This window comes from Ptychodera flava, chromosome 20 (assembly GCF_041260155.1).
Source record: "Ptychodera flava strain L36383 chromosome 20, AS_Pfla_20210202, whole genome shotgun sequence".
Taxonomy (NCBI): domain Eukaryota; kingdom Metazoa; phylum Hemichordata; class Enteropneusta; family Ptychoderidae; genus Ptychodera; species Ptychodera flava.
This window is the reverse complement of record NC_091947.1, coordinates 15048063-15073684: the sequence shown is the minus strand read 5'-3', so window position 1 is coordinate 15073684 and position 25622 is coordinate 15048063. Positions and strand designations below refer to the sequence as shown.

The following is a 25622-nucleotide window of genomic DNA, read 5'->3' as shown; positions in this document are numbered from 1 at the left end:
TAAAATGGAAGCTAATTTCCATGGCGACAAGGATAATGCAAGACAGTTATTATCACAGTTGAGAGATCCTCAATAAAATTCAATCATTTTTTCGTTTTCAAGTTGGCTGACAGAATACACAATGGACCTCATACCTGCCTGTCACTGCTGCAGTGTTTGGCAAAGCCTGAATGGACGAGTGCTCGCAGCTTCAGTTAAAGTGAAGTACGACGGACTTCTGAGACTTTCTCTCTTCTCGCTCTTAATATTAAGTGAACAAGCGATGAGATAAAATCATTCTTGTGTCAATCAACTCGCTGAATAATATTCTGCAGAGTTGTAGAATGCATAATAATTCAAGACTACAGATGTCCGATATCGAGTTGTATTACGATGTTGGTCACGTTTTCTTTTCCAGAAATTTCCATATTAATGACCTAACCATGTACATGATACAGTCTTTGCGGCTCATGTTCACAAAATCTCACACAAAGCCATGGACTACCTGGTACATGTACCATTATGGTGGCATAGAAAGTTGATGATCACACTTTGTTAGATTTCTTACTTTCAATGAAATAATGGGCAATACAACCGATACACAATGATAACGATCACAAAAATAAACAAAAAGAAAACACAAAAACAAGAATGCTAACAATATTCAGTATTGTCGTGGCCTGATATTGGGAATAACACGATTGATACTTTTTTCAGTGAACGCCAGAAGCCCCTCAGCAGCATGAGTTTAGGTCAACACGGCGAGACCTAGACCTTCATAAGATGTTATAGGGGCAGCGAAAATGTTACGTGCTCAAAAAAACTTTGTGATGACTTTTATTGTATATTCAACATTAAGAAGGCTTTGCTTCATGAAAACAATACAACTGTTCAAGCAGCTTAAGATATTGGTGGTTGGTCTTTTAATGAATTTCAACACCAGCCTTTTATTATATTTTCTTTAAGTTGAATTAATTAATTATAATACTTTTTTCACTGACGGTCATACTATATACCAATCAACACCGTGATTCATTAACTCTGATTGTTAATTTTGCCTGGAATTGCTCAGGAAATTAGATTTCATGGAAAGTATTGATCAGATAAAGTTACGATAACTACAAATCAATCAAGCAGAATACACTGTACTTGAAAACTGGATTTCACATAGCTGTTAAAAATTTTGAACTGTACAACAATGTAGAATACAATGTAAATGATAAAGAACAGAGAAGTAATGTCATATAAATAAATAAAAATGTTATCATTCTGTCGATATGTGACACCGTAAAAAAGTGTGATGTAAAATTGAATTCTTGCCTGAAACTCTCATGTTCCCTACAAAATTTTGCCTCAACCAAACTATACTATTTGTTAGATAACACCCTTTGTGATCAAAAGCAACCAACATTCATTCATATTGTGATGTCATTCTGATAGTATTAAATTGTGGTGTGAACTGATAAGCTATGCTGTATAATTTCTGGTTAAAGTCGCTTTTTCCTCACTTTTTTGCACAGAAATCTCTACAAGTATTTGTCATACTCTATCTGAACAGGCAGTCACGTTAACTGTCTCCATGAGAAATCACCCATAATGAACAACTTTGCTGACTTTTATCACCATTTCGGTTCAGAGTTTGACCTGAGATGTTCCGCTTTACACATCAGGTCATTCAGAAACATTACAAACTGACTACCAAACCATTCATTACAGATTACAGGCTATGTATCTCAATTGACCTTTGACACACATTGCAAATCAGATTACTAAACATATAGCTATCAGCCTGGGAAGGTATTTCTCAGTACAATCACAAAAGTACCTAAACATAATCAGTAGCCTTACAAACAACTGCAATTTTTCATGGAAAAAGACCATGATTAATAATAATGAAAAAAATATTTTTGCATACATTTGACAGCATTAATCATAAATTGAAATGAAGAAATGTTCTTGTTCCAGAATGATATAGGCACACAGTGACACTAGGGAATAACTTCTCCACTTGAAAGGTGAGAAAAACTCAACTGATCTCTCTCTGTAGGTTACAGAATAATAGATTTGTTCCCTTTGGACATCTTGTTGCTTTAGGTAGAATGTGCCTCAAGGACAGATATTTAGTCTTTCAAACTTTTTCCATTCTTTCCTGATCTACCACTTTTGGGGGCTCAATTTGAAGCTAATGGTGTAAGAAAACTTTTTTTCATCTTAGTTTTTTGAAAATCGAAAATCTTATTTTTTCTTCATAGAGTTAACACAGGGATGGCGGCCATTTTGAATTTCAAATATCAGTAACTCTTGGATAATTTGTTTCTCTGGTATCCAACTTTGCACGGTGACCCCTGGTTTTTATTCTTTATTTTGTAAGTGAAAGGTTGAAAGATTCCTTGAGGAAAATTTGAGTGAAAGTTTAAGTCTTTGACTTTTGAGGCATATACTACCTTAATGTTCACTAATGTTTTCAGGTACACTTGCTACTGGGTACCTGAAGTGTTATTGAACACCTAGCAAATATCCTGGCTGGCACTTCAGTGATTTTTTTATGCATGTGTATATAAAGTGTAAAAACGGTATTATATTCCAAGAAAATGGTATTTTATGGATTGATACATCACATTACTAAGTATGTGGTTTTAAATGATAGAACTAAGTGAACCTTTTCATAAAGTAGGTTACTGATGTGAGCGAGGGATTCATACTCAGCTGAAAAACTGCTGTCAAGAATCAAGATTACAGATATTATACTACATGTTTTATTTCTGAGATTTAAGGTATTATAGAGAAAAAAATTATAGAATGGCTTTGGGGAGAAAGTTATCCTCGATAGATTTCTCAGAAATTACTCTTTTCTCTTGTTTTCCCCTCAAGGATTTACAGAAGATCAATGAATACTTAATGTAGTAGCCATTCTGAAAGGTTAGCTTTCAAAAGAAGCTTTGCTTAAAAAAAGGGCTGACAAAGAAGCAAAATTTCCAGAGCAGTATGTTGTTATATTAGGTAGAAGACAGACTTGCATCCATGAATAAGTCTTGAGGCGAGCAATGCAGTTTCTGTGTAGATAGTCTTATGTATCTAATAGAGACAACTGTCTCAGGAGAGGGCTCTTTCAAAGAATTGAATGTTCATTTTGATTTCCACTCAAATTGGAAACTCCTTTCGACGACGCGCGCTGATATCTATTATAGACAGCTGATTCATCAGTCAAATAGTCTACCAGTACATGTGGTAATTACATACTGTCATGTGACGTAATTCTAAATTACAAATTACACAGACAGTTTGCTAGTTTTGCACACATCAGTGCATTTATTTTTTGACACAGTTTAAATCCCACGATTAATCAAAATGTGTCAATTTTAACTCCTGTGCATGTGGATATTTGCAAACAGTCTAGTAAATCAACATTTGATATTTCCATTTTTGATCGTTATTAAATGTCTATCCTTTAAGGAGTATTCATAGCGTACTTGTGGTATTCAAATCAAAATTACATGGGAAGAAAACACGCTTTTCTCATTTTTAAATTCCCTATTGCAATGAATACTATATTGAATTCATGTAATTGGCTACCGGGTATGTTCTGAACTTTGATGGCAAGCCGCTTAAAAGATGAGTTTGTGCAGTATTTACGAGCTATTCCTGACCTTTTGATGTCAGATCCATGATACTGATGTATCTGAATCAATCTTGCAAAGACATGGAAAGCGGCTAGCCATGGAAATACACTACATACGCCCAAATTAAAATGGTTAACCACCTGGCCTTTACCAGCATACCAGATATCACAAACCAGCCTGCAACATTGATTCCCCATGGCAACATCACCACCATCCATTTATTTATTGGTTGACTATGTCATACGTGTCACCTGCTGTATCTAACCAATAACAGATAGTTGAAATTTATTGTCGATTTTTTTCCCTTTACATGTAAATGCCAGACGTATCCAATAGCTGAATTAATCTGGCAAACAATACACTTGAGAAAAAAATCTCTTTCATTGTATGATATTGCATTCAGTTGCAATTTCCTCTTAAATTTGATTTACAGGAAAATTTTAATATAACTGCAATACATAGCAAATAAATTGGGTACATGTAACTGGCAATGCTTTATCTATGGTCAATGTACTTGACATTCATCGATCTTGAACATATCTGACGATGATTTAATGGACTACAACTAATAACAAACATTGTATACTGGTAGTTTTATCAGTATAATATCCCTGTTTAATGATCAGTTGTTTAATTTCTTCGGTATGAGAAATGATGAATTGACTGTTTCAAAAAGCAAACTGTCCTGTATGGTAAAAATTTAGTTGACATCTTTTCATCCCTAAAGCTCTCAAATCTTTTTGAGATATGGTTCCATTATCAAAGACTACAGTTTGAACAAAGAATGATGAATAATGGGATCAGAAAAATGTGATGTGAAATTCATGTCACAAATGATTAATTTCTTGGTACTGAAAAAACTAGGCATACAATTTTTGAAAATCTTCTTTTCAGCAACAACAATAACACTTTTAAGAGTTGATTTATCATATTTTGATAGTGAAAAATATCCACATTTTGAAATCAAATAGAGTTGAGGGAAAATATTACATATTCCCACATTTATTTCTGAATTTTACTTCCTGGATTAAGTGGACAAGAATCTTTGTAAAAATGAAATTTGTGGCATTCTCATTGTAGTGGGCAAAGTAATGTAATTTTCACCTCCTTTCCAATTTTGTTGAGAAATTCCATTTTCGACAGATTTTTCATGAATGTTGGGTCATCAGTTGGTAGTTGTTTGAGCTCACTACGGATCGCCATATGTAATTGCCAATTTCATCAGCTGATATGTGATACTACCGGTGTATATAACTCTGTTTACTTTTGTCCATTCATTTCCAGCTAAATAGCAACCTCAAAGCAGTTTCATTCCACGTAAGCCACACTGGAGCCACTATTTCATTTACTCATTTACAACTGTCTCATATTGCAAAAAAACACCCCATAATACTATCCCTTCCCACAATCCTTGGGGCACATGGTACACGTTGTGATGTTCTGAGTGTTCAGCTACTGTATGGTGTACAGTACATTGTCACTGACAATATGAAATTACCACAACTTTATCCAGATAATATGCATTTCATCAAGCTGTACATAATTTTATCTGTATCCTTGGACTTAACCAACCTCAGCATACAAAACAACACAGATTTACATGTACTGCGTCAGAAAGGCATAGTAAAGTTAGAAAGCCATTTACAACACCGGTAGTTAAATATTTACAGACGACTCTATTTTGCAACAGTTATTACAGGAAGCTGTTAAGATTTCTAAAGGGCATCTAAGGTGTGACGGCCATTAAATGCTATCAATGCCAGGATAGCATCAACATCTGGGATGTAACTAAGTGCATTGACCCCTCTAGATCAAACTTTTAAAAATCAAATTAAACGATCAGAAAAATCTTGATTGAATTTTTAAAGTGATGTAATTCTTTTTTTTTTTTGTAATGCGCTCTAATAAATAATTTCTTGAAAAAGAGACAGAGATGATGAAGTGACAGAAATATTATAGAAAAGAGAAAACCATTATTTCATAATCATCAGATGCCATATTTTCGTGTCGCATAATGAGAAGTTTAATCCTCCACATCACATGTGTAACTACACACTGACAGTACAGTCACAGATGGCATGGAATACACTATACACATTATATTACATTACATTCACCCTCAAATAGGTAAAAGTATAATTTCGAGAAAAACGTTCAATCCGTCTATTTTTTTCTTTCTGCCCTATCTATAACCTTAACACCTAATAAAGAATGTCATATAATCACAGACAATTAAAATATAAATTGGGTATTTTCAATTGGAATTCTATAATTTAAAGTTGCAAGCATAGGAAAATATAGAACATTGCCTTCTTATAATAAATGATGATATTTCTGTGATCAACTGTACTATCTAAATTTGGTCAGCTGTTCCCTGGAATCTCTATTCAAATTTACCTTCATTTGCCTCACAGCATAGGAGTGACATAGTATACACCTAAATGCAATGCCACAAATTAACTGGTAGTCTCCCCTACTGAGTTATCCAGGAGTCTAATACTTTCACTCACAAAGTTGGCACCAAACAGCAATATAGGTGTATATCCGAGGCTTATTAAGTGTAACATATGGTTCTTTCCACAGAGATAACAATGCCGGTATATTCTATCCATTTACAGTCAATTTTCCACTTGTTTTGGCCAGAAAGACCAATAAACCGAATCAAATATGAGCAGATTTTCAGGAAACCTATGGCAAGTAATCTCATTTCAGTTATTACAATATGCATTCAGTTTTGTTTCATATTGTGGCAAATCTGACAAAAAAAATTTTGCCAACACATTTATAATCCATGATAATTTATTCAATTTTCAGAAAAAGTCCTCTTATCTTACAATGGGAAAAATCTCACACTCACACATCCATTAAGGAGCGCATTAAGTTATCAGATGATACACTGAAACCTTAATTGAATCATATCAGCTTTCTTAACGACACACCCACACACCATTATGTCCGTCATCTAATGGGTTTAGCTTCTACAAGTTATGGCACCTTGAATTCGAAATAACGTAATCCCACATTTTACTCAAATGTACCTTGACCTGCTTGCCGACTGTCATGCACTTGTGTAACGAGTTCAGTTGCCATCGTGAGACGATCCTGACAATGGCACTTAATGTCTGTGTGGCTACCAATACATGCTAGATACACTGTGTACCCATAATGCTTCGTATTCTTTCATACCTTTACAGTAGTGTGCGCCTCAAAATTGAAAGACTTTAAAACTTTTGCTCAAACTTTCCTCAATGAAACTTTCAACCTGGTCTTATACCCAATCAAGAATAATTAGGGGGCACCGTGCAAAGTTTGGAACCAGAGAAACAAATTACCTAACATTTACTGATATTTGAAATTAAACATGGCCGTCCTCCTTGAGATAACCATATGGGAAAAAATACAATTTTTGATTTTTGAATATGTTTCTTACCTGAAGAGCTTCAAAATGAGCTCTGAAAAGAGGTAGATCAGAATAGAATTATAAAAGTCTGAGAGTCGGAATATTTATCCCTAAGGCGTGTTCTCTCTTGATACATGTGTGCGGAGTACAGTATAGATAATTATTACATGCCTTGGCGTTAGTGTAAATATGTGCATTGATTTGAATAGGAACATCCAGGGGAGTTAGCGGGCGTGTGAACGATGTACTGACCAGTTTCCATGGTTACTCGGTCTGGTGAAGCCCTTCGACGTTTTCGATGTCAAAGTAGATGCTTGACGCTAGATGTAAAATATCAGTGAGCGCACTGCTATTTTGACTTTCGTTAAAATCTGTTTGATGCTGCTCGATAATGGTAAAATTGTTTGCAAATGCCCTGCATGTAACTAAATGTCATATAACATTAATTGTGAAAGGCATGTACAGTGTAATAAAAATATTATTGCCTGAATACATGGGTTTATGTACCCTCGCAGCAGGAGACAATTTGCTCTCCTGGCGTCAGGCAAATCGTCACCAGCTCTTTGGCACATAAACCCATGTATTCAGGCAACAATATATAATATACACATTCTCCATTTGCGTTGTTTTTTTATTCCTGTGTATGCTGGTCATGAGTGAATACCAAATACACATGTGTCTTTTCTATATAGTATACGGTGGAGTTTTCTTCGTTTTTAATGATGTCCCTCTGTGACAATGCATTGATTTATGACTGCCTAAACTGACATTGAACTGATCAACAGGTGTCTATGATGTATGAAAAAAAAAATAATGAAAATACATATTAGTAAATGCACTAGCATGAGTCATCAGGTCTTGCTTGCAAGAAATAAGCAATGTCTGGCAAATCAGCTGGAAAGAGAGAGAAATTCTACCTGCGTAAAACGTAAAACTCTACCTTTCTCCGTAAACAACTCACTATAGTGTGTTGATTCACCACACTTTCATTCACAGGTAGATGACATTTGACCCCAGCACAGTACCTTCACTGTCCTTCCCCTATGGGTTGTTTGTCACACGCATGATTGCACATCCATGGTTCCATAAACGTAAGCGGTGTCAAAAAGAGTCTTATCCTCTGTGGTTACCCAAGTGCTTGTTTTTTTTTATTGCATTGGTTTGTTAACCTTAAAGCTTTACTAATATCTGACCTGTCTCGTCAATGGCCTGTGATGGGACCTGACATGCATGTCTGACGTTACAGAAAATGTATTTACGTTTTACACGCCAGAAAACACAGAAAGAAAGCTCTGTTGTTAGGTCACCTCTAAATCGGATTATTGCTTTTTTGACATCACAGAAATGGCATCTGCTCCTGTTTTTTGTTCATTCTGGTCTTTTGTTTTTTTGCACAGTGGTAGCCTGACAGGGCATTTCCAGAGCATATCATCGTTTTTCACATAATCCCATAAAATATGTTATTCATTTTTGTCGCATTCCAACTTTCACGGACAGCCGGAAACACAAGTTATGCTGACTATTTCAGAAGCATATTTCCTGATCCGCAAGTGAAATCCTGTCATTCCTCAACACACTCAAGCAGAGAGACCAAATTGATTGTCATATTGGAAACTATGAGAGGCAAAAAATGAAATTCCTTGACAGTAATTTGTTCGGTGCATGAAACAGCTTGAAAGAAGCATACTGGTATCTCATAGTTCAATTAAGGTCACGCCCATACATGAAAGTACATGTGCATGCCAGACCCCATTACACTTGAATGTCAATTACATATGTTGCCAACAAAATCCTATTCAAGCCATGTACATTCAAAGTATTAACATTCTTTGGAATGGACATCTATGCTGAACAGTGGTTGTCACTTTTGAAAACTCTTATTTTCAGTATTTTCTGTGACAAGCTGAGATCTGCTGGATGAAGTACAGCACTTGAAAGCCATGGAATTCAGAACTGAGGGGTGCATGGTAGAGATTGCTTGATGACTTGCTATAGAAATGAGATGACAACTTTAAGAACTCGATGTTTGGGTTGAAATCATGTGTCTGTGGCAATGCACATTTCATTCACAAATGCATTCAGAAAGTATCTACAACTTGAAAACTGGCACTTCAAAATGCTCTTGGAACACCAGAATAAAAAATAACTGTACTTGTTACAGAGGACGTCTTGATATACAAGGATAGCAACATGGACTTACAAATGTAGTAGATGGCCCCAGTACAATAAAATTTAACTCTCACACCTAGTTAATAACACAATTTTATCATGTCAGTCAAATACTTTACTAAACAGTGTGACAGATTTTCGTTTTTCTTGTTACATCCTTACCTATGTTATCAAGCTCAGATGTTTACTATGAATTATCTTTGAGTTCATAATCAGTACTGTTTGCAGAGAAGCTGGCTATTAAACTGGTTTATAAATTTAAATGGCTTGACAATGACTGGCTCAAATCAACATAACCTGAATGATAAACAGTTGATATATTCATACTAAAGTAAAATATTTTATCAAACTTCTCAAAGACTGTCAAGATCTAGATTATGTGTATTAAAAAACCTTCAATGTCAATGACATATAATTCGTATCTACGTTTTCCAGATATTTCCATTTTTTTGAAAATATCAAATGATTCCATTTAAGGGATCAACCATTAGTTTCTGGGAGGTTGGTAAAAATTAGAAAAAAATTAGAAAGCAATTAACTTGAAATTGAATAAGAGTTGAATTCTGAAAAAATTTACATGCTTCTGCCTGCTATCACACAATGTGAAATCTTGGAATGCAGACAAAAACTTGCACATCTTCATTCAGACCACCCCCTTTAAAATCAATGGTTCACCCCAAGCAGTGAGAAAGTTACATTGCCATTGAACTTTGAAGTTAAGTTCAAGTTTATTTACACAACCCAATTACATGTAATAAAGAGGCCACTGACTCGCTACCTGCTGTTCACTGCTTGTTGCCCAGTAGCTTACACAGTAGATGTTAAATGATGCAAATTGACTGAACTGTTCAATCAAAACCTCAAGAAGCTATGGCAAATTCTCACATACATACTCTACACTCTCATCTTTTGTGTACACATTCCACTGTTTGATTACCTAAGGCATAGCTCAACTCAGGAGACACCAGGTCTAATGTATTTGCCCTCAAGTTTACTTTTTATCCAGGCACCAGAAGGGATTAAAAATCAAGGCAGGCATTTTTGCTCCCGACTAATTTGACCAAGATGTAATGTGGCCTGAATAGTCTAAATACCGCAGAGAAAAGGCTTGACTGAAGTTCACAAACTGAGACTTGCATGCAATTCATTTGAGCTTCACGCATACATGCAACCTGTAAGGACATTTCCATTGGCACATATTTGAAATGAGTCAGCAAACATGGGCACTTACACAATGTCTCCCTCCTGCAACAACATCGTAAACACCTTATATCCCTCCAACTTAGATTACCACAAAAGTGATGGCAGTCTGTCAGGTGCAGCCAACGGAGCTATTCATCGAAAAAGCTATTCCAGGAGCAATTTTGAGGGCAGGGGAAATTTTAATTTTGCTAGGGCAGGGGACATGTTTTTAGGTGGTAGGGGAGCAAATTTTAGTTTTTTTTGTAGGGCAGGGCGGATATCGGTTGATTGTCCTGGGGACAGGGCTTGGCGAAAAACTTTTTGAGGGGAATTGTTTCCGGGCAGGGAAATTGGCAAGTTTTTTTCGCCACAGGGCGAGGGAGCTTCAAAAATTCACAGTGGGGGAGGGAAACAGGCAAAAATAAGTGGGGAGTGGGAAAAAAAGGAGGTTTGAGTGTGGGGAGGGTAAGTCGAAAAATTTTCTGTGGGAGGGCAAATTATGAACAGCTAATTAATTACCCTCTTGACTTAAAATTAGTCAGTTCACATTACTTGTCATGCACAATATATCTTATCATAGTAAGGACCTTTTTAAAAGTGCATTGTTCGTTGGCTGCACCTGGTCTGTAGCATATGATCAGTAATATTATTAATGCTCACAGTCCCTGAAGGCTATAATTCCCATTCCATAATGATAATTCAAAGAGATTAAGATCTGCACTTTCAAGGAATTTGATATTTTCTGTATTTATGAAATAACTGTCTTGACTCACAAAATACTTGAAGCAGAACATACATTGTCCATTTAATTAATGCTTTTTAATGTTATTGAATAGTACATTGTAGTATGGTCTGTTAAAATTTTAGAACATGAAACTTACTAGTAAACTACATGTACATTCTTAGAATTACTGGAAGAGTAGTTTGATGAGAAATTCAACAGTCAAATGTTAAATGGAGTATACCATTGTTGTGACAGCAACGAAACTTTCATCCATGTTTGTACAGGCATGGAAAGTTTACAGTGAAATCTCTTTTGGAGAAACAACATTTGAGGAATATCTGCTGTGGTTGGGCTAGTATTTCTTGTCATGCTAATCTGTTGTCTTAGGGAGCCTTCAATGATGACTATGCTCCCTAGGAACCATCTGATTTTTAGGATTGCCAGATTGCTATATCCCCCACCCCCCACCCCCTACCAAAATATAGCACTCCTGCCAATGTGCTCCAATTTTGATCATGACATCTTGATCGATGTAAATTACATCACACATAGAAGCAAATTCAGTTGTACCCTGGCTGGTACCTGAAACATAACCTAGAACCCTACTGAGCAAAACTTTGCACAAACCTAATCAGGGTATAAAACTGCTATCGAGATGCAGATTCAAGTTAGCTTCAGTATGGATAAACTCTAATAGTTCACTGAAAACAGAAATTTCCAGGAAAATGCAACTTTAATATTTCTGTGAATGATTTTCATGCAAAGAGGCTTATAGCCTTCTGGCTGTGACCATTTATAGTCACATACGACATTCCAGCACTTGTAGGAGATTTGTTCGAAGGATATGAGGTGTTATGACACTGTACGCAGAAGGCTGCCGAAATATTTATCGCAATGAGATTTGGTGATTCATGAGAATGCTAAACCTCAAGAAAATTGACTTTTTTTCACCGCTTAATCTTTTCATCTGATTGAATGCTAAGAAAAGTGTTAATTCATACACACGTACTTCATAAGACAAATAGACAAGGAAAGAACTCACCGTTAGACAACATTCATCATCTGAAAATATAGTGAGAGAATTCTCATCAAAATTCAACAGATTTATGACAGGTAGCTAGATGTAACATATACACAGAAGTATTAATTGTTGCTGTACTATTCCATATTCTGAGGCATAGAGTAAGTTATTGCCTTGAGATTGATACACATGTATCGCACATTATACTGTCAAAGTGATTGAATTTTACAGTATTACCACCAAGGGAATGTACTGCTAATGGCTAGTGGGCAATAACAATAATTTACTGCATTTACTTGCTACTCTCAGTCATTGGAACTGATCTCCACCAATTTAAAGCGCTGTAGTTCACAGTTACCTGATGGCAATATTTCAAAATCCAGAAGGATGCAGATGCAAGCCAACTTTTTTCAATATGCATGCAACTGTCTTTTATAGCATTTTTTATTCTGTTTTTGCTTTGATCAAACAATATACAGTACTTTTTGCATATTCATTCTACAATCTGATAATAACAGCTACTCTTTACAATTTTTTAAAAATTTCAAACCTCTCATTTTGATAATGAAATTCAAGAATCAGTATTTCGGGTCTTTATACCTCCAGTACTCTGTGATATAACTTTATACAAGATCATTCACACCACTATTTTTTGATATGTAAATTTACTGATCGGACGATATGCCTTAAAATTTGTCAGTTTAAGGGTACTCAGATGAATAAATATACCATTGAGAAAGACAGATTTACATAGAATGGAATAATCAGCTGGTGAGACACCAGCCTGAGGTACCACTGTCGTCATAATAACAAGGTTACTCCAGGATGTACAATCAACCATAGATGGGTTCAAGATGGCCGGACAATAAGAGGTCAACTGACCATCAATCTCCAGGACAATCAAATGACCGTGTCTTGGAAGCACACAATTAAACCTATGTTAGAAAACATGTCATGTGAGAAGGCTGTGGCGCCAATTCTGAAAGAGAACTGTCAAAGCAAACACGTGGCTGGACAACTGCATCAGTGAGTTTTTTCTTGTCAATACTAGGGTACTGTACCCAGTTCAACTGAAAGGCTCATTAATAACATAATTGTGACTTTGATTGTCACTGGGGAGAAATGCAGTGAACATCTCAAAGAGTGGAAGGAACTTTGAACCATAAAAGTAGCCACGACATGTACATTGTATTGCGCTGCCAAAAGTTCATCTGCAGTATAATATTTAGTACGTTCAGATTGACGACTTTGCGTCGGCCCAGGTCCGGACCTGGGCCGGGGCCGACGTAAAAAACCAATGTGGACACGCTGAGTCGGCCCTGGGCCGACTCACTTTGGTCCCGGTTAGAAGGGGGGTTTCAGGGCCGACTCAGGGCCGACGCAAAAATTTGGTCCGACGCAAATCGCCAGTGTGGACACGTTACGTCGGCCCTGGTCCCAGTTGACCAGGCCTCCGCCATGGATCGAAGTTGAACTAGTCACCCTATTCGCACAAAAACAGACGACGTTTGAAACTAAAGTTTACACCTATCGAAAGTTTTCAATCCAGTCTTTACATTTTAATATCATCCCATGTACGCAGAACTTCTCACCAACCTTTGTTCCGCAAACGAGATCATGTCATTCGATTCCACAGTGCACGTAATAGACTAGAGAGGCATGTCAAAAATGCCGCACACTGGTTATTTCTCCACCGTGGTCTTATATATACCATATGCTCATCCAATAATAGTGAAGATCTCTCCGATGATTAAAAGGGTGAGTGGTAGTCATATTTGCCTTCTTGTGCGTAAAAAACACAGGAAAATCATGAACAGTAGAAACAGCGTGCCATATTCAAATGCGCCATTTTGAACTTTGACAGGTCAGAGGTCACAAAGGAAGGTAAAGTTACGTCGGCCCTAATTCTGGTCACGGTAGGTGTGGGAGCTATGTAAGCGGTCTGAAATCACCAAAGTGCGCCGGCAAACTGCGCCGGCGCATTTCAAACTGCGCCCCCATTTTGCGCCGGTATATTGCGCCGCCCAAACTGCGCCCTTACTCTGCGCCATTGCGAAGTTTCAATGTCAAGCACGGTATTAATAGTCTATTTTGGTTTAGTCAGGCGATTTCAAAGAAATATTCATGTTTTTCGTGGGGAATATGGTGAAATGTGTCACTAAAATGCGGAGGATGGGAGTATCTTTTTTCCGACACGTATATGAAGTATGTAATAACATCACTTGAGAGGAAAGGTAACTCAGCTAGTCGAGTGTCATTTGCATCGTAGATCGACCTTTGAATCTGTTTGTAGTTTCTACCCGAACCTTGTCGGTAAATACTTTCACAGTTTAAAAAGACGCTAAATTTTACTCTCAAACTATTTCGATGGCCAAATATCTCTGCCATTATACGTTTCGTAGGGTAACTCTATACTCAGTATATGGCGAGAGTGTCCTAGCTGTCTCAGTGTCTGAATAGGCGGTGCAGCCGTAAACCGGACACTCCATACTCATTCCCTTGTTGATCGGAACCTCTTGGACCGTAATTCTTGCTCTAATTCTGCGACCTTTGAATCGTCCAATAATTGCTACTTCCAATTCATGACGACCCCAAATGATAAGGGATGCGACTGATTCTGAGACTCTCAGTCATATAAGAGTCAAAGTGCGATCACGTTTGCGACGAACTTGAGACTCCCATTTCGCTTTGTAATGTACATTTGCGAGTGAATTTGAGACCGGGATGAGACTCTCATTTAACGTGCAAACAGCAAATGCGACCGTCCTTACGACTGACTTCCTGACGTAAGGTATGTAAGGGTACCGGAAATCGACAAGTGCGAGGCTAAAGTTAGGAGAGCGAATGTGAGGGCTTGAAGTGTACGTGCTCACTTTGAAAGTGCGGGCGATAGTGAGAATGTGAAGTGAACTCGGTCTGTACATAGTTAGTGCTTGTCAGCATTTATTTCATCACTTGGTCGAATGAAAACTTACGATCACAGTCACTGCTAAAACAACGATACGATCTCCATGGAAGTACAGTGCTGTGTATCATGAGCGAACCGCTGAGTGAATTCATCATTGAAGTCCCCGATGGAAATTATTGCAACACACTTATTTCCAAACACCAAGAAGTTGATATATTCGTCTAAATAAAAATATGAATGAGACATTCATCTTTACATAATGGAGAATAGAATATTATATCTGACTACGAAGAACTTTATTTACCAGGTTTTAAAAATCAGCGAGAGACTGATCGGGCTGGGACGTACGATTCACAGACTGATTCAAAGTGCTGGTCAAAGTGAAAGGGGACGCCATGAACACTCAATCCCGATGGGTATTTATATAGTTATGTCAAAAACGGGAGTCACGACCGTGATTAGGTTATTCAGAGTCAATTAACCTTGAAACAGACCAAACGATAGCACACAATTACATACAATCTAGGTCTAGCATCCTGTGACACTATGGCGGGTTTTCAAGTCCCTGTGGCGGTTTGGAAAACGACCTGCTGACAGCTGATGACAAAACGCGCTCATACTTTTGATCATAGACACTGGAGCGATGTTTTGATGGATTTCTAGCTTCCTTATCCATAAACAACTTGAAACTAAAATGAAAGACGAAAAAAGATCCGTGAACGGACGAGAGATTTCCTGTAGAAACTTCAGATATTTACTGAGGCGGATCATCTATTTTTTTACATCCATGGGCGGATCATGGCAGAGAAATTTACCTCAATGGAGGATCAATCGGAGCACCGAGAATATGACATTTCCCGTTTGATTTCCAAAACATCATCGTGGACTTTCTAACAGAAAGGAAAAAAATTGAAACGACAACTGATATCGTGTCATTTCCGGGCTTTTAATTGTTCATTCATTTTAGTTATTATCGTCGTGCCGTTTTAGAAGATTTTTGAGGACCTAAACGACATCATGTGTTGGTCCATTGCCATGGAATCCTATGCCAACGAAAGGCGGTGACTTTTTTCAAAGTTGTATAAAATTTCCTTTTTGGTTGTGTTAGTCAATTAATCGAAATATTTTGTTCCCAATTGATCATAAACACTCGATTCTTCCGTCTATGATTCGATATTCACTGACTCATTCTTTCTCTTCTTTGTCGATCGATGAAAGTAATTTAATCTTCTATACTCTGTTCTAATTTGACAGATGTAACATCTTCACCTATATTGTCATTAGTTTCTAACCAACGTACAAAAAAATTGGCCCGTTTGCCAAAGCACATGGGTCTATGATTGCATGAACGGCCGTACTCTATGCATTGGGAATATATTCATGTTGCAGTCTGCCCGAAAACAAAAACAAAACCCGAGGATGTTTAGGCGATAACAAAGGCGATGACTCAGTTGAATAAAACAAAACTAAACTTTTCGGACATCATATTTTTATCTTGGCGTCGGTTCGATGTGCGACCATACGCTGATCGCCCATATTCTCCATAAACAGATAAAGCTAGTCATAACAATTCTGCGACAAATCCGTGACCGTAATTTACACAGACATAAATATTCGATCCCGTCCGTGAATGTCAAAGGTGAACGGGATTAACTTGATCCCGGATATCAAGTCCCTGGCCTTTAATGGAGATGCAAAATTCACAAATTTTGACTGCTGCTGAAGCCATATCCTTTCACGATACCGCCAAGTGAGTGTAATCCGTCCCATACAAACATAACATGGTCTCGTACCTCCGAGACTCCATTCTGAAAACATGTCAAAAATCTTACTGGCGAAAGATATATTTTCACACCTTATTGAAAGAAAATTTCTTTACTGCAAGCTCCTGTTTGAGAAGTAACTTATGGTACTGTCCGCTAACTACCTCCATGTGTCCACGTACGTATGTGCGTAGTCCCAAAACCAACTACTATTAAGCTTAACTTGTTGCAAATTCAAGTCATTTTTCGAGCTGCATTTTTTAGGGCACGGATATTAATATCTACAGTCTACACTGCTAAAGCGTCCTGCTACGCAAGTGCGACTACTCGATGTTGTGACACTTGGAGGAAGTGTTTTGGCGGTGAGTAAGGGCGCAGTTTGGGCGGCGCAATATACCGGCGCAAAATGGGGGCGCAGTTTGAAATGCGCCGGCGCAGATTGCCGGCGCATTTTGGTGATTTCAGACCGCTTACATACCTGCGTGTGGACACGGACCAAATTTAATCCCAAAAGGACAATTATTTTGCGTCGGCCCAAATTTCAGTGGGTTGCCAATGTGAACAAGATAATACACTCATGGCCTGGAAGAGTTTTTACTTCATAGAAAGTATTAAACAACAAAGTTTATTTTTATTTTCTGTACTGACTGTAACAGAATCAATTTGAGTGCTCAGAATCAAACCCCTTCAATAAATGCTAAAAAGAAAGTCATTCAAATTGTCCTATGGAAGTGATAATTTCAGTAGACTTCCATGTAAATGTAATGATTTGGAAAAATAAATGTGGCATATACATGTACTAGATATGTACATGTCAATGAAAGTTATGGTATACATAGCATCTTGCACTGTCAAACATATGCTAGCTAATGGCTGATTATTGTAACTGTGACTGCATGACTGGCCAGGAATATTAACATGATGAAAAACAAGTGAGTCTACATCATATTTTAGCTTTTGCAATTACTGTTGCTGTTGCAGTAAAATGTTTGGTATCAAATCTCTGAGGAACATGTCACAGTACAGCCACCATGGACAAGGATGCTATCTTTCTTCATCAATGTTTTACAACTCCATTAGTTCCACCATTATACAGATACAGTGACTGTGATTTTACAGATTGGTGTTTGTGGCTTGAAGGGTCCTTTACTTTGTGTTTCACTGCCAAGCATTCCAAAGTTCTCAAATCACTGAAATTCCTCTCAACAGAAAACGGTACTGAAGGTTGATTTGCCGTATTGTCATGGTTGGTTGTTTTTTGTGGCAGTACGGCAAAAAATACTCATTCCATCAAGGTCATACCAGCTGTGTTCTCTGCCCTCACATTTGCAAGAATTTCATAGATGCATATTTTCATTAATTTCCCCATTCTGAGCAGAAGAATGCAATTTTTTATATTTTTGCAATCAATAAGTTTTTTACATGATGAATAACTACCAGTACATGTATTTCTTGGGTGGCAGGTTATTTTCATGTTTCTCGAATTTTGTTTTTATGAAATATGTACCGGTATATGGAGAACACAGAATTTTATGCAGCATTGCGCAAATAATCCTTATATATAACCATATATTTTCTTTGAAATTGAATATAACTGTTGTATTTATTGATAACTCAAAAACCATCAAATTAATGTAGGGTGTAATTTTTGCCACTTGAAGTTGAACTGGAAAGCATTCAGAAACTTCAAGAGAACAGTTAACACACTCAGCAAACGCAAACTTTAGCCACTAGCGTTCTTATCACTCGGTGAAAATGACAATAGGTAAAACGCATTGACGACAACCAGAGCAATGCGTCATACAGACAGCTGGTAAACAACATACTCACTTCGGTCAACAAACAGTGCTTGTTATTGTATTGAATGGGTAAGCAAAAAGTCCTTGCGTCAAGCCTTTTCCATGGTGTGAACCGTACACACAAAAAATTCAGTGAAGGACAAAAAGCCTTTGAGAAAGATTTGTAGTGTGTGAACTGGCTCCCTGAATTGCTGCCAACACTGTGACAGTACAAGAAAGCCTCAAAGGTAATGTAGGGTCAGGCGTCTTGTGATGTGTGGCACTACAGTGCAGTGTCTGGGACTGCGAAAATATCACCTCAGATGATCTGAGTAAACAAAACATTTAACTTTCGATATTGAGAAGATCTCCTTTTATATAGAAATTATCCTCTCGTAGGGCCAAAGACCCAGCATTGAAAGCAACCCTAGTTATTTGCCATGCACTAGAATATACACAACCTGACCACTTCATGAATATAACATAAACAGTGAATACCGTGGGAAGGAAATCAAGCACTGTGACTTCTTGTCATTTTGACATTTGCCAAGAAAGACCGTGAAAAGTGAGTGTTATTTCCATGCTATCTGATACGATGGCACTTCTTAGCACAGCTGGTGACATTAAGGCTTCTTTCATTGCCATGACAACATACACTCACAGCTTCACAGTGGAGCTATACTGTTACACCAAACAATCGACTCAAATGAATTGGACGATAAATATGATTATGTACAAGACAGAATAAGAAAATGACTGCTGGAGAGAGATAGTATGATATGAGATATATGCAAAAGCCTGCAGGTGGAGAAAGAAACTGTATCAAATCAATGCACCAGGTGCAGGTCAACGAACTCTGCACGAGAATATAATCTCTCAGAACACGACTTGTACAAAACAGAAGAAAATATTATCCTTTTTGCCAGGTGATAAATCAAGGAGCCTTTTAACTACCCGATGGCTATTTTCCATTTTATAATTGAGTCACTTTGATAGAAATGAATATCAATGATTGATGGACAACCATGTCTGAAAAAAAATAAATTGGGATTTCACACTAAACTATGTACAGCAAATATTCAGGATAGAACACAATTAATCACAAATCCCTTTTGTCTAGAAAGAAAACGCCTTTGAACCCTTTGAATGCTGTAATTTTTCCCATCAAAATTTTAGTGCAACATTTTACCAATTTTTATTAATTTTTCCATAATTTTTTTGATAATTTTAGACCAAATGGACATAATATTTCATTAGCTACATTTTTTATCAAAAATTTGGCAAAAATCTGAAAAAAATTGACTGGGCTATATTTTATAAAGGTGACAAAAATTGACTGTGACGCTCAAAGGGTTATATCAATTGAAGGTATACCTATTTCAAATAGAAAATCATGCAATATTGTCAGTTTGAAGGAAAATGCATGTGTAAATTAGCATTACTAATTTGCTGTGGCTGGTGGGGAAGTGTCACTACCATAACATCCTTCCATTAGTGTACAGTGGTAATATATCTCGGAAATGGGTAACGTTGACAGGACTCGTCATGTATGGCATTAGGTACTATATATACAGAACAGTGACAAAGACATATACCATACTGTGCAACTGAGGTTATGTATGACGCAAGTTGTTTATTGTTGAGAAATTTCAATAATTCAGCAATTTGACTGACAGTACTTTGACAAGCTGTGCTCTTATTACCAAAATTACCCAATAAATGAATAAATATAATTTCCCGGACTGCTTCATTTTTCTGACAGGACATATCCAAGGAATTAATTTGATTTCTGTTGCCAGCAGATGCACTTTAGAAATACTCTTACTGAAACCGGCATGCAAAACATTTCCAGACATCCATTAATTAATTTCCTAGATAAGAAGCCAAGCATGTAATTGTACTAAAATGCTAAGAATTTCCCAGGGTAGCTAACATCTGTATAGAACTGGTAAACTTAGATGCATGGATGTCGGTATTTGAAGCATTGGCAAGAGATGCTTTAAAATTACAAATACTTATTCTACCAGTGATACACTTTACTGCCAAAGTTTAATTCTGTAAGACCTTTATTGGTGTCCAAAAAGATTATTAATTTAGTGAAATCATGAAGAGAGAGCAAGCGCTGTAGCGACAACATATAAGTATACGTAATTTATGGGCACATAATAAAACAAAATAAAAATATTGTCTCTTAGAATACTTCCTACATAGAATTAGAAACGCATTAGGGTAATAATAATAATAATATTGGGTTCTTATATAGCGCACATATCCACAATACTACATGTGATCAAGGCGCTTTTTACAATTATTATTACCCCTGGTCACTGGACCTAATATGATACCACTCAACTCCCTGGGGAGCAAGCAATAGCTCACATGTGCAGTCAATAAGCGCAGCAGAGCTAAACGCACACATTACAACCACTGTCCTACCAGGTACCCATCACTCCTGGGTGGGGAGAAGCAATGAGGAATAAAGTGCCTTGCCCAGGACACGTACAACACCACAGCCATGCCGGGGCTCGAAACTCGCCATCCTTTGATCGTGAGTCCACTGCTCTAGCCACTGGCCCATGATGCCTCCTAGGGTAGCTTTAAAATGTCTCATCACAAAGTTTTGAGAAAAGTCTTCTGCAGAAAGATGATGAGGAATTCACATCAGAGGAACAAATACATACAGAATGCTGTGGTTTATACTCTCTGTTGGGTAAATGTTGATTTTGCTCTGAAAATAATTCTGCTTGGTCAAATTCAAGATGTGGACGGATGCATTCCAGCCAACAGACGAAATATTTGGAATTGCAGTCATGTTCAACAGCTGATTATTCAAGCACTGTGTTCCAGTTGACTTGCCCTTCACCACGATGACATGCATCTCATGAATAATTCATCAACAAAATGAATCCGAGCAAATAAGGACAGATGTGCTTTAAGAGTCTGGGCAAGCACTCTCTCTCTCTCTCTCTCTCTCTCTCTCTCTCTCTGATAATTAGTCATCTTTGTGTTTCAAAGTGTTGGGCTTTGATATTTTGTACATTGGATTTTGATCATCACTATATTGGTAACACGTAATGCTTATAACTAGTCAGAGAATATGCCACAGAGGAAACAACTGTGGCCTACAACACACCACAATCAGCAGTTATGTTCAACATATATAGTAATATATTTATTATATACTTATTATTTATTTATTATGTATTTATAATTTAATATCACATCCTAGAGTAGTGGTAGTACGTCATTAATTGAACCATATGCTTGGCAGGGAAAGACTATGTTAATCCATATTTTAGGCCTATAAAATTCTATGAAAAAAAAGACCCTCTACCTTAGCCAATACTACGAATACAATTGCAAATGGCCGTAAAATGTTCACTACCTTCGCTGACCTTGCTAGCTGAATCCAAAACAGAGAAACCCAATAAAATGCAACACAATACTAACACATACAATATAGCCATAACTTTCAAGGAGGCGTACCTTCATATGAATATTTCAATCCTACATTTCATTCTTAAATTTGTATTTCATTGCAATTACGCAGCACAATCAATTGGTATGTATTCAGTCTACTTATCGCCTTCAGAACAAAAGAAACTGTTTGAAACAGTTTTCAAATTTCATCAATCGACATGTTCTGCTATACTATGTCTATTGTGTTAATTTCTTTACAAGAAATGCACTGTTTCACCTTAATGTAATAAAAGAATCCGGTTTACAAAAATTTTACTTACGTCATGACTACACTTATATTAGCTTAGTATTGTATGATCTTGAATGAAAACATATTCTATTTCTTAATTCCAATGTTAAGTTGCTGTAGACATTTCTGTGACTTTTATTGTGTCGCAAGAAATATTTCTCACCACCAAAACATCAACTCTATTTGATCACAAACTCGTCATCAGTATCAATAATAGGAAGTTCTGAATGAGTAAATGGACTTCAGAAGAAATCTACAGAGCGGTGCAGGAACGCAAAACAGCGTGGAAATCAAATCAAACCTGGCATGAAATGTACAAACCTTCATCACACTGACTAGTTCCTGAGAGGGTTGAATGAGTTCTGAATGGTGCCGGATTATTGCCTTTCAGAACGGATTTAGCCGGCCTGTGTCGACTTCTCCTTCGACTTCCTAGACATCCACACTGCACGGTCATTTTTCAGCCTGATCACGCTGCCCTACGTGAGCGCAATGTTCAATCACTGTACCTGCAGAGACCATGTCGTGACACTCTCAGAGATACTGCCTTCTCTTAGTAACCTGTCGTAGGCACTAAAGCCTACACTACTGCATTAAACTTTATTAGGATGGCCTTAGAAAAAAAATATGTGATTGTAAAATTCGATTTACACCAGTGCCAGCAGCTACCACTGAATGCTGCTATGGATCATTTACCCTGATACTGGCACTCCCGATAGTGATTGCTGAGAAAACACTTCCCCTTCTCAAATTTTTCAAATACTTTTTGGTCTGAAAATAACTTCCCGAAATCACCATCCAATATTGACATCTCTATTGTTATAACATCTCTAATCTATATTTCCTAAGACTCACTAATAATATTTCGTTAAACAATATCACAAGACAAAAGCTAATTTGTGACATCCTGCCAAACACTTTTTCCTACTATTTATAACAGAATTATTTTAAGAAATCTGATTAAAATGGGTTTTTTTTCTCCCAATGGATTAATTTTTTCATTGTTTTCGGCACCCGGATGAGATTAATACGTAATTTACAATCAATGAACAGAATCAATATACATTTATGAGCATTTGTTGGGTCCTTTTAATGGTCTGTCTCAACATGTCCATGTATTAACAGACACAATGATTTTCTAAACCAATCAAGTTTTCCCTGCTTGTACTGGTACAAAAGGCATATTGACTTTCAGACGTAGTGTTCTGCCATTCATTGACAAGACTGAATTCTTTCGGTGACCATACAATCTAGTCAATTCCTGGCATAATATCAATGTACACGTCACACGTTACACACATGTATAGGACGTCACACACGTATTTGACGTCACATCTATATCATATTGGCTGTTTGATGACAGCTATCAGAATTGAAGCACCCATGATGCTGTTGATCGTCAGAGCATACCTGGCACACCTACTGGTAGCTGTGGCATAAGCTTTTGTAGTCAAACTTTCTTCATGGTAGTACACTATACGCTTTCTCATCCACATCAAATTATAATAACAGTGGTTGAGCTGACTGATTCAGTTTTGATAGGCTCCTGCTTGGTCTGCAGGCCTAGTATGACCGCAATTGCAATGCCATTGGTCCAAGCAACATCACCTGGACCTTGGATCACTGTATTCACTCACCCTCGAAATACTGGAACATGTGCGTCCATGTTTGGATACAATTACAAACAACTTTTAATTTCTAAATAATGGCAATCTGGTATTTCAATTAGAAAAATGTCTGCTTTTTTGTTGAAAACAATTCAATCAGCTGTTTTGTTTTTCTTTAGCAATGGGAGTAGGTGTTGCGACCTATAGCCTGGGGCCTGTCCTATTGACCTCAAATCATGTCAAATAAATGGATCATTATAATGAGCTGTACTTTGTTCCAGTCGCCCTCATATTTACCTGCCTAATGCATCAAAGTTAACAGACTGTAAGTGCTGTGTTATCATGTGGAGTCAATTTTTATGAAGATTATAAGTTGATTGATGTGCTCATTTCATAATCCATGTTCAACTAGAACAACTTCAAATTGACATTCTGTCTCGCAGTGTCATTTTCAGCTACTGAACAGATCCATGTTTCTGATCATGAGTTGGATCATATCCTGTCAAAACCATTGCACACATGTCCATGACAACATCGGAGTCATTATACACCTGGCACATTAGGCTCCGTCAGACAGATTTCACACTTTGGATTGTAGTGACGTCACGTATTTGACATTTGAAATACATTATTTAAACAACAATTTGTATAAGAAGATACTCTCACTTCAATGCCATCAGAAATATACATAACTCTCATGGGACTATAGGGGCATTTGTTACCGGGTTGGTAATCATCTGTTAGTTATTTTCACAAATTGGCAATTTGACAATATAGACATTCACAAGATCCATGATGAAAATCAACCAGTATATTGCACAACGTTGTGAAAATTTTCAACCTCTTACATGTACATATGCAGGCAATTGCCTAGAGCTTCAAACAGTACCAGGTGTAGTGCAATATATTTTCCTGACAATTTTCGTGTTTTGGAAAAAACAGTGATAGCCCAACAAAGTTATCAATAGAACATGGTTGGAGTAACTCATTGCGTTAGCGCTATTGATTGCTTATTTGCATAACAAGTTTCATTGTTGTGATCAGTTCCATTATTTTGACACGCCATTACGTTTGCCACCATCACTGACACAATACTAGAACACATGTCACTTAGAATAACAATAGCTCAGCCCTGCATTGTACACTGTAAACACCAGTCATGGTCCCATGGAGGAACCATGTACCAGTATAGGTTATATCTGGCTACTACCATTCAAGAACCAACAGTGTAATTTTGCTATGCACACCTCCACTGCAAAAGCAAAATAATTGGTGGATGTGTGTCTCCTGTATTGGAACCAGTTTAAAATTTACAAACAAGGCTTACAGCATATTGATGCAATCAGCACCACTTTGGGCATACTGTACCTGCTGATGAAATTAACAAATTTGAATTTGCAATATCAAAATATCTATACAAAGGACCACTTTTACAACTTTTGAGCTTTAATTGCAATTTTTTGTACATTTTACATTTTTACATTTTTATGTTGTTTATTTCAGCAAAACAAAATTTACTTCAGTTGGCTGAGATTTACTGGTTGAGAAAGTCATCTATACTATTAACGACGACCCGACGAAAACAATCCAATAATAATGTCACTATGTCCAAAAATAAGAGATTATGGTAAAATATTAATCTGGTAATCTGATCTCAAGATGCAGATGAATCTACAAACACCTGGATTAATTTCATTCCCTAGATTTCAATTTTAGATTAGATAATTGTTTAACGGTGAATTGTTCATGAATACCATTTGCT

The 25622-nt window shown here is 37.0% G+C and overlaps 1 protein-coding gene across 18 annotated transcripts in view; it reads right to left on the bottom strand.

Annotated features, from left to right (window-relative positions):
- LOC139120131 (actin-binding LIM protein 2-like) overlaps window positions 1-25622 on the bottom strand; it is a 114541-nt gene that overhangs the window by 83425 nt on the left and 5494 nt on the right. For 5 of the 18 annotated variants that reach the window (XM_070684233.1, XM_070684234.1, XM_070684237.1 and 2 more), the window contains exon 1: window positions 22575-22725. The exons of the other annotated variants lie outside the window; for them this stretch is intronic. In XM_070684233.1, the coding sequence (XP_070540334.1) occupies window positions 22575-22710 (136 nt within the window). In that variant the 5' untranslated portion in view covers window positions 22711-22725. Of the gene's footprint in view, window positions 1-22574; window positions 22726-25622 lie in introns of those variants that run through there. 18 annotated transcript variants of the gene reach the window in all.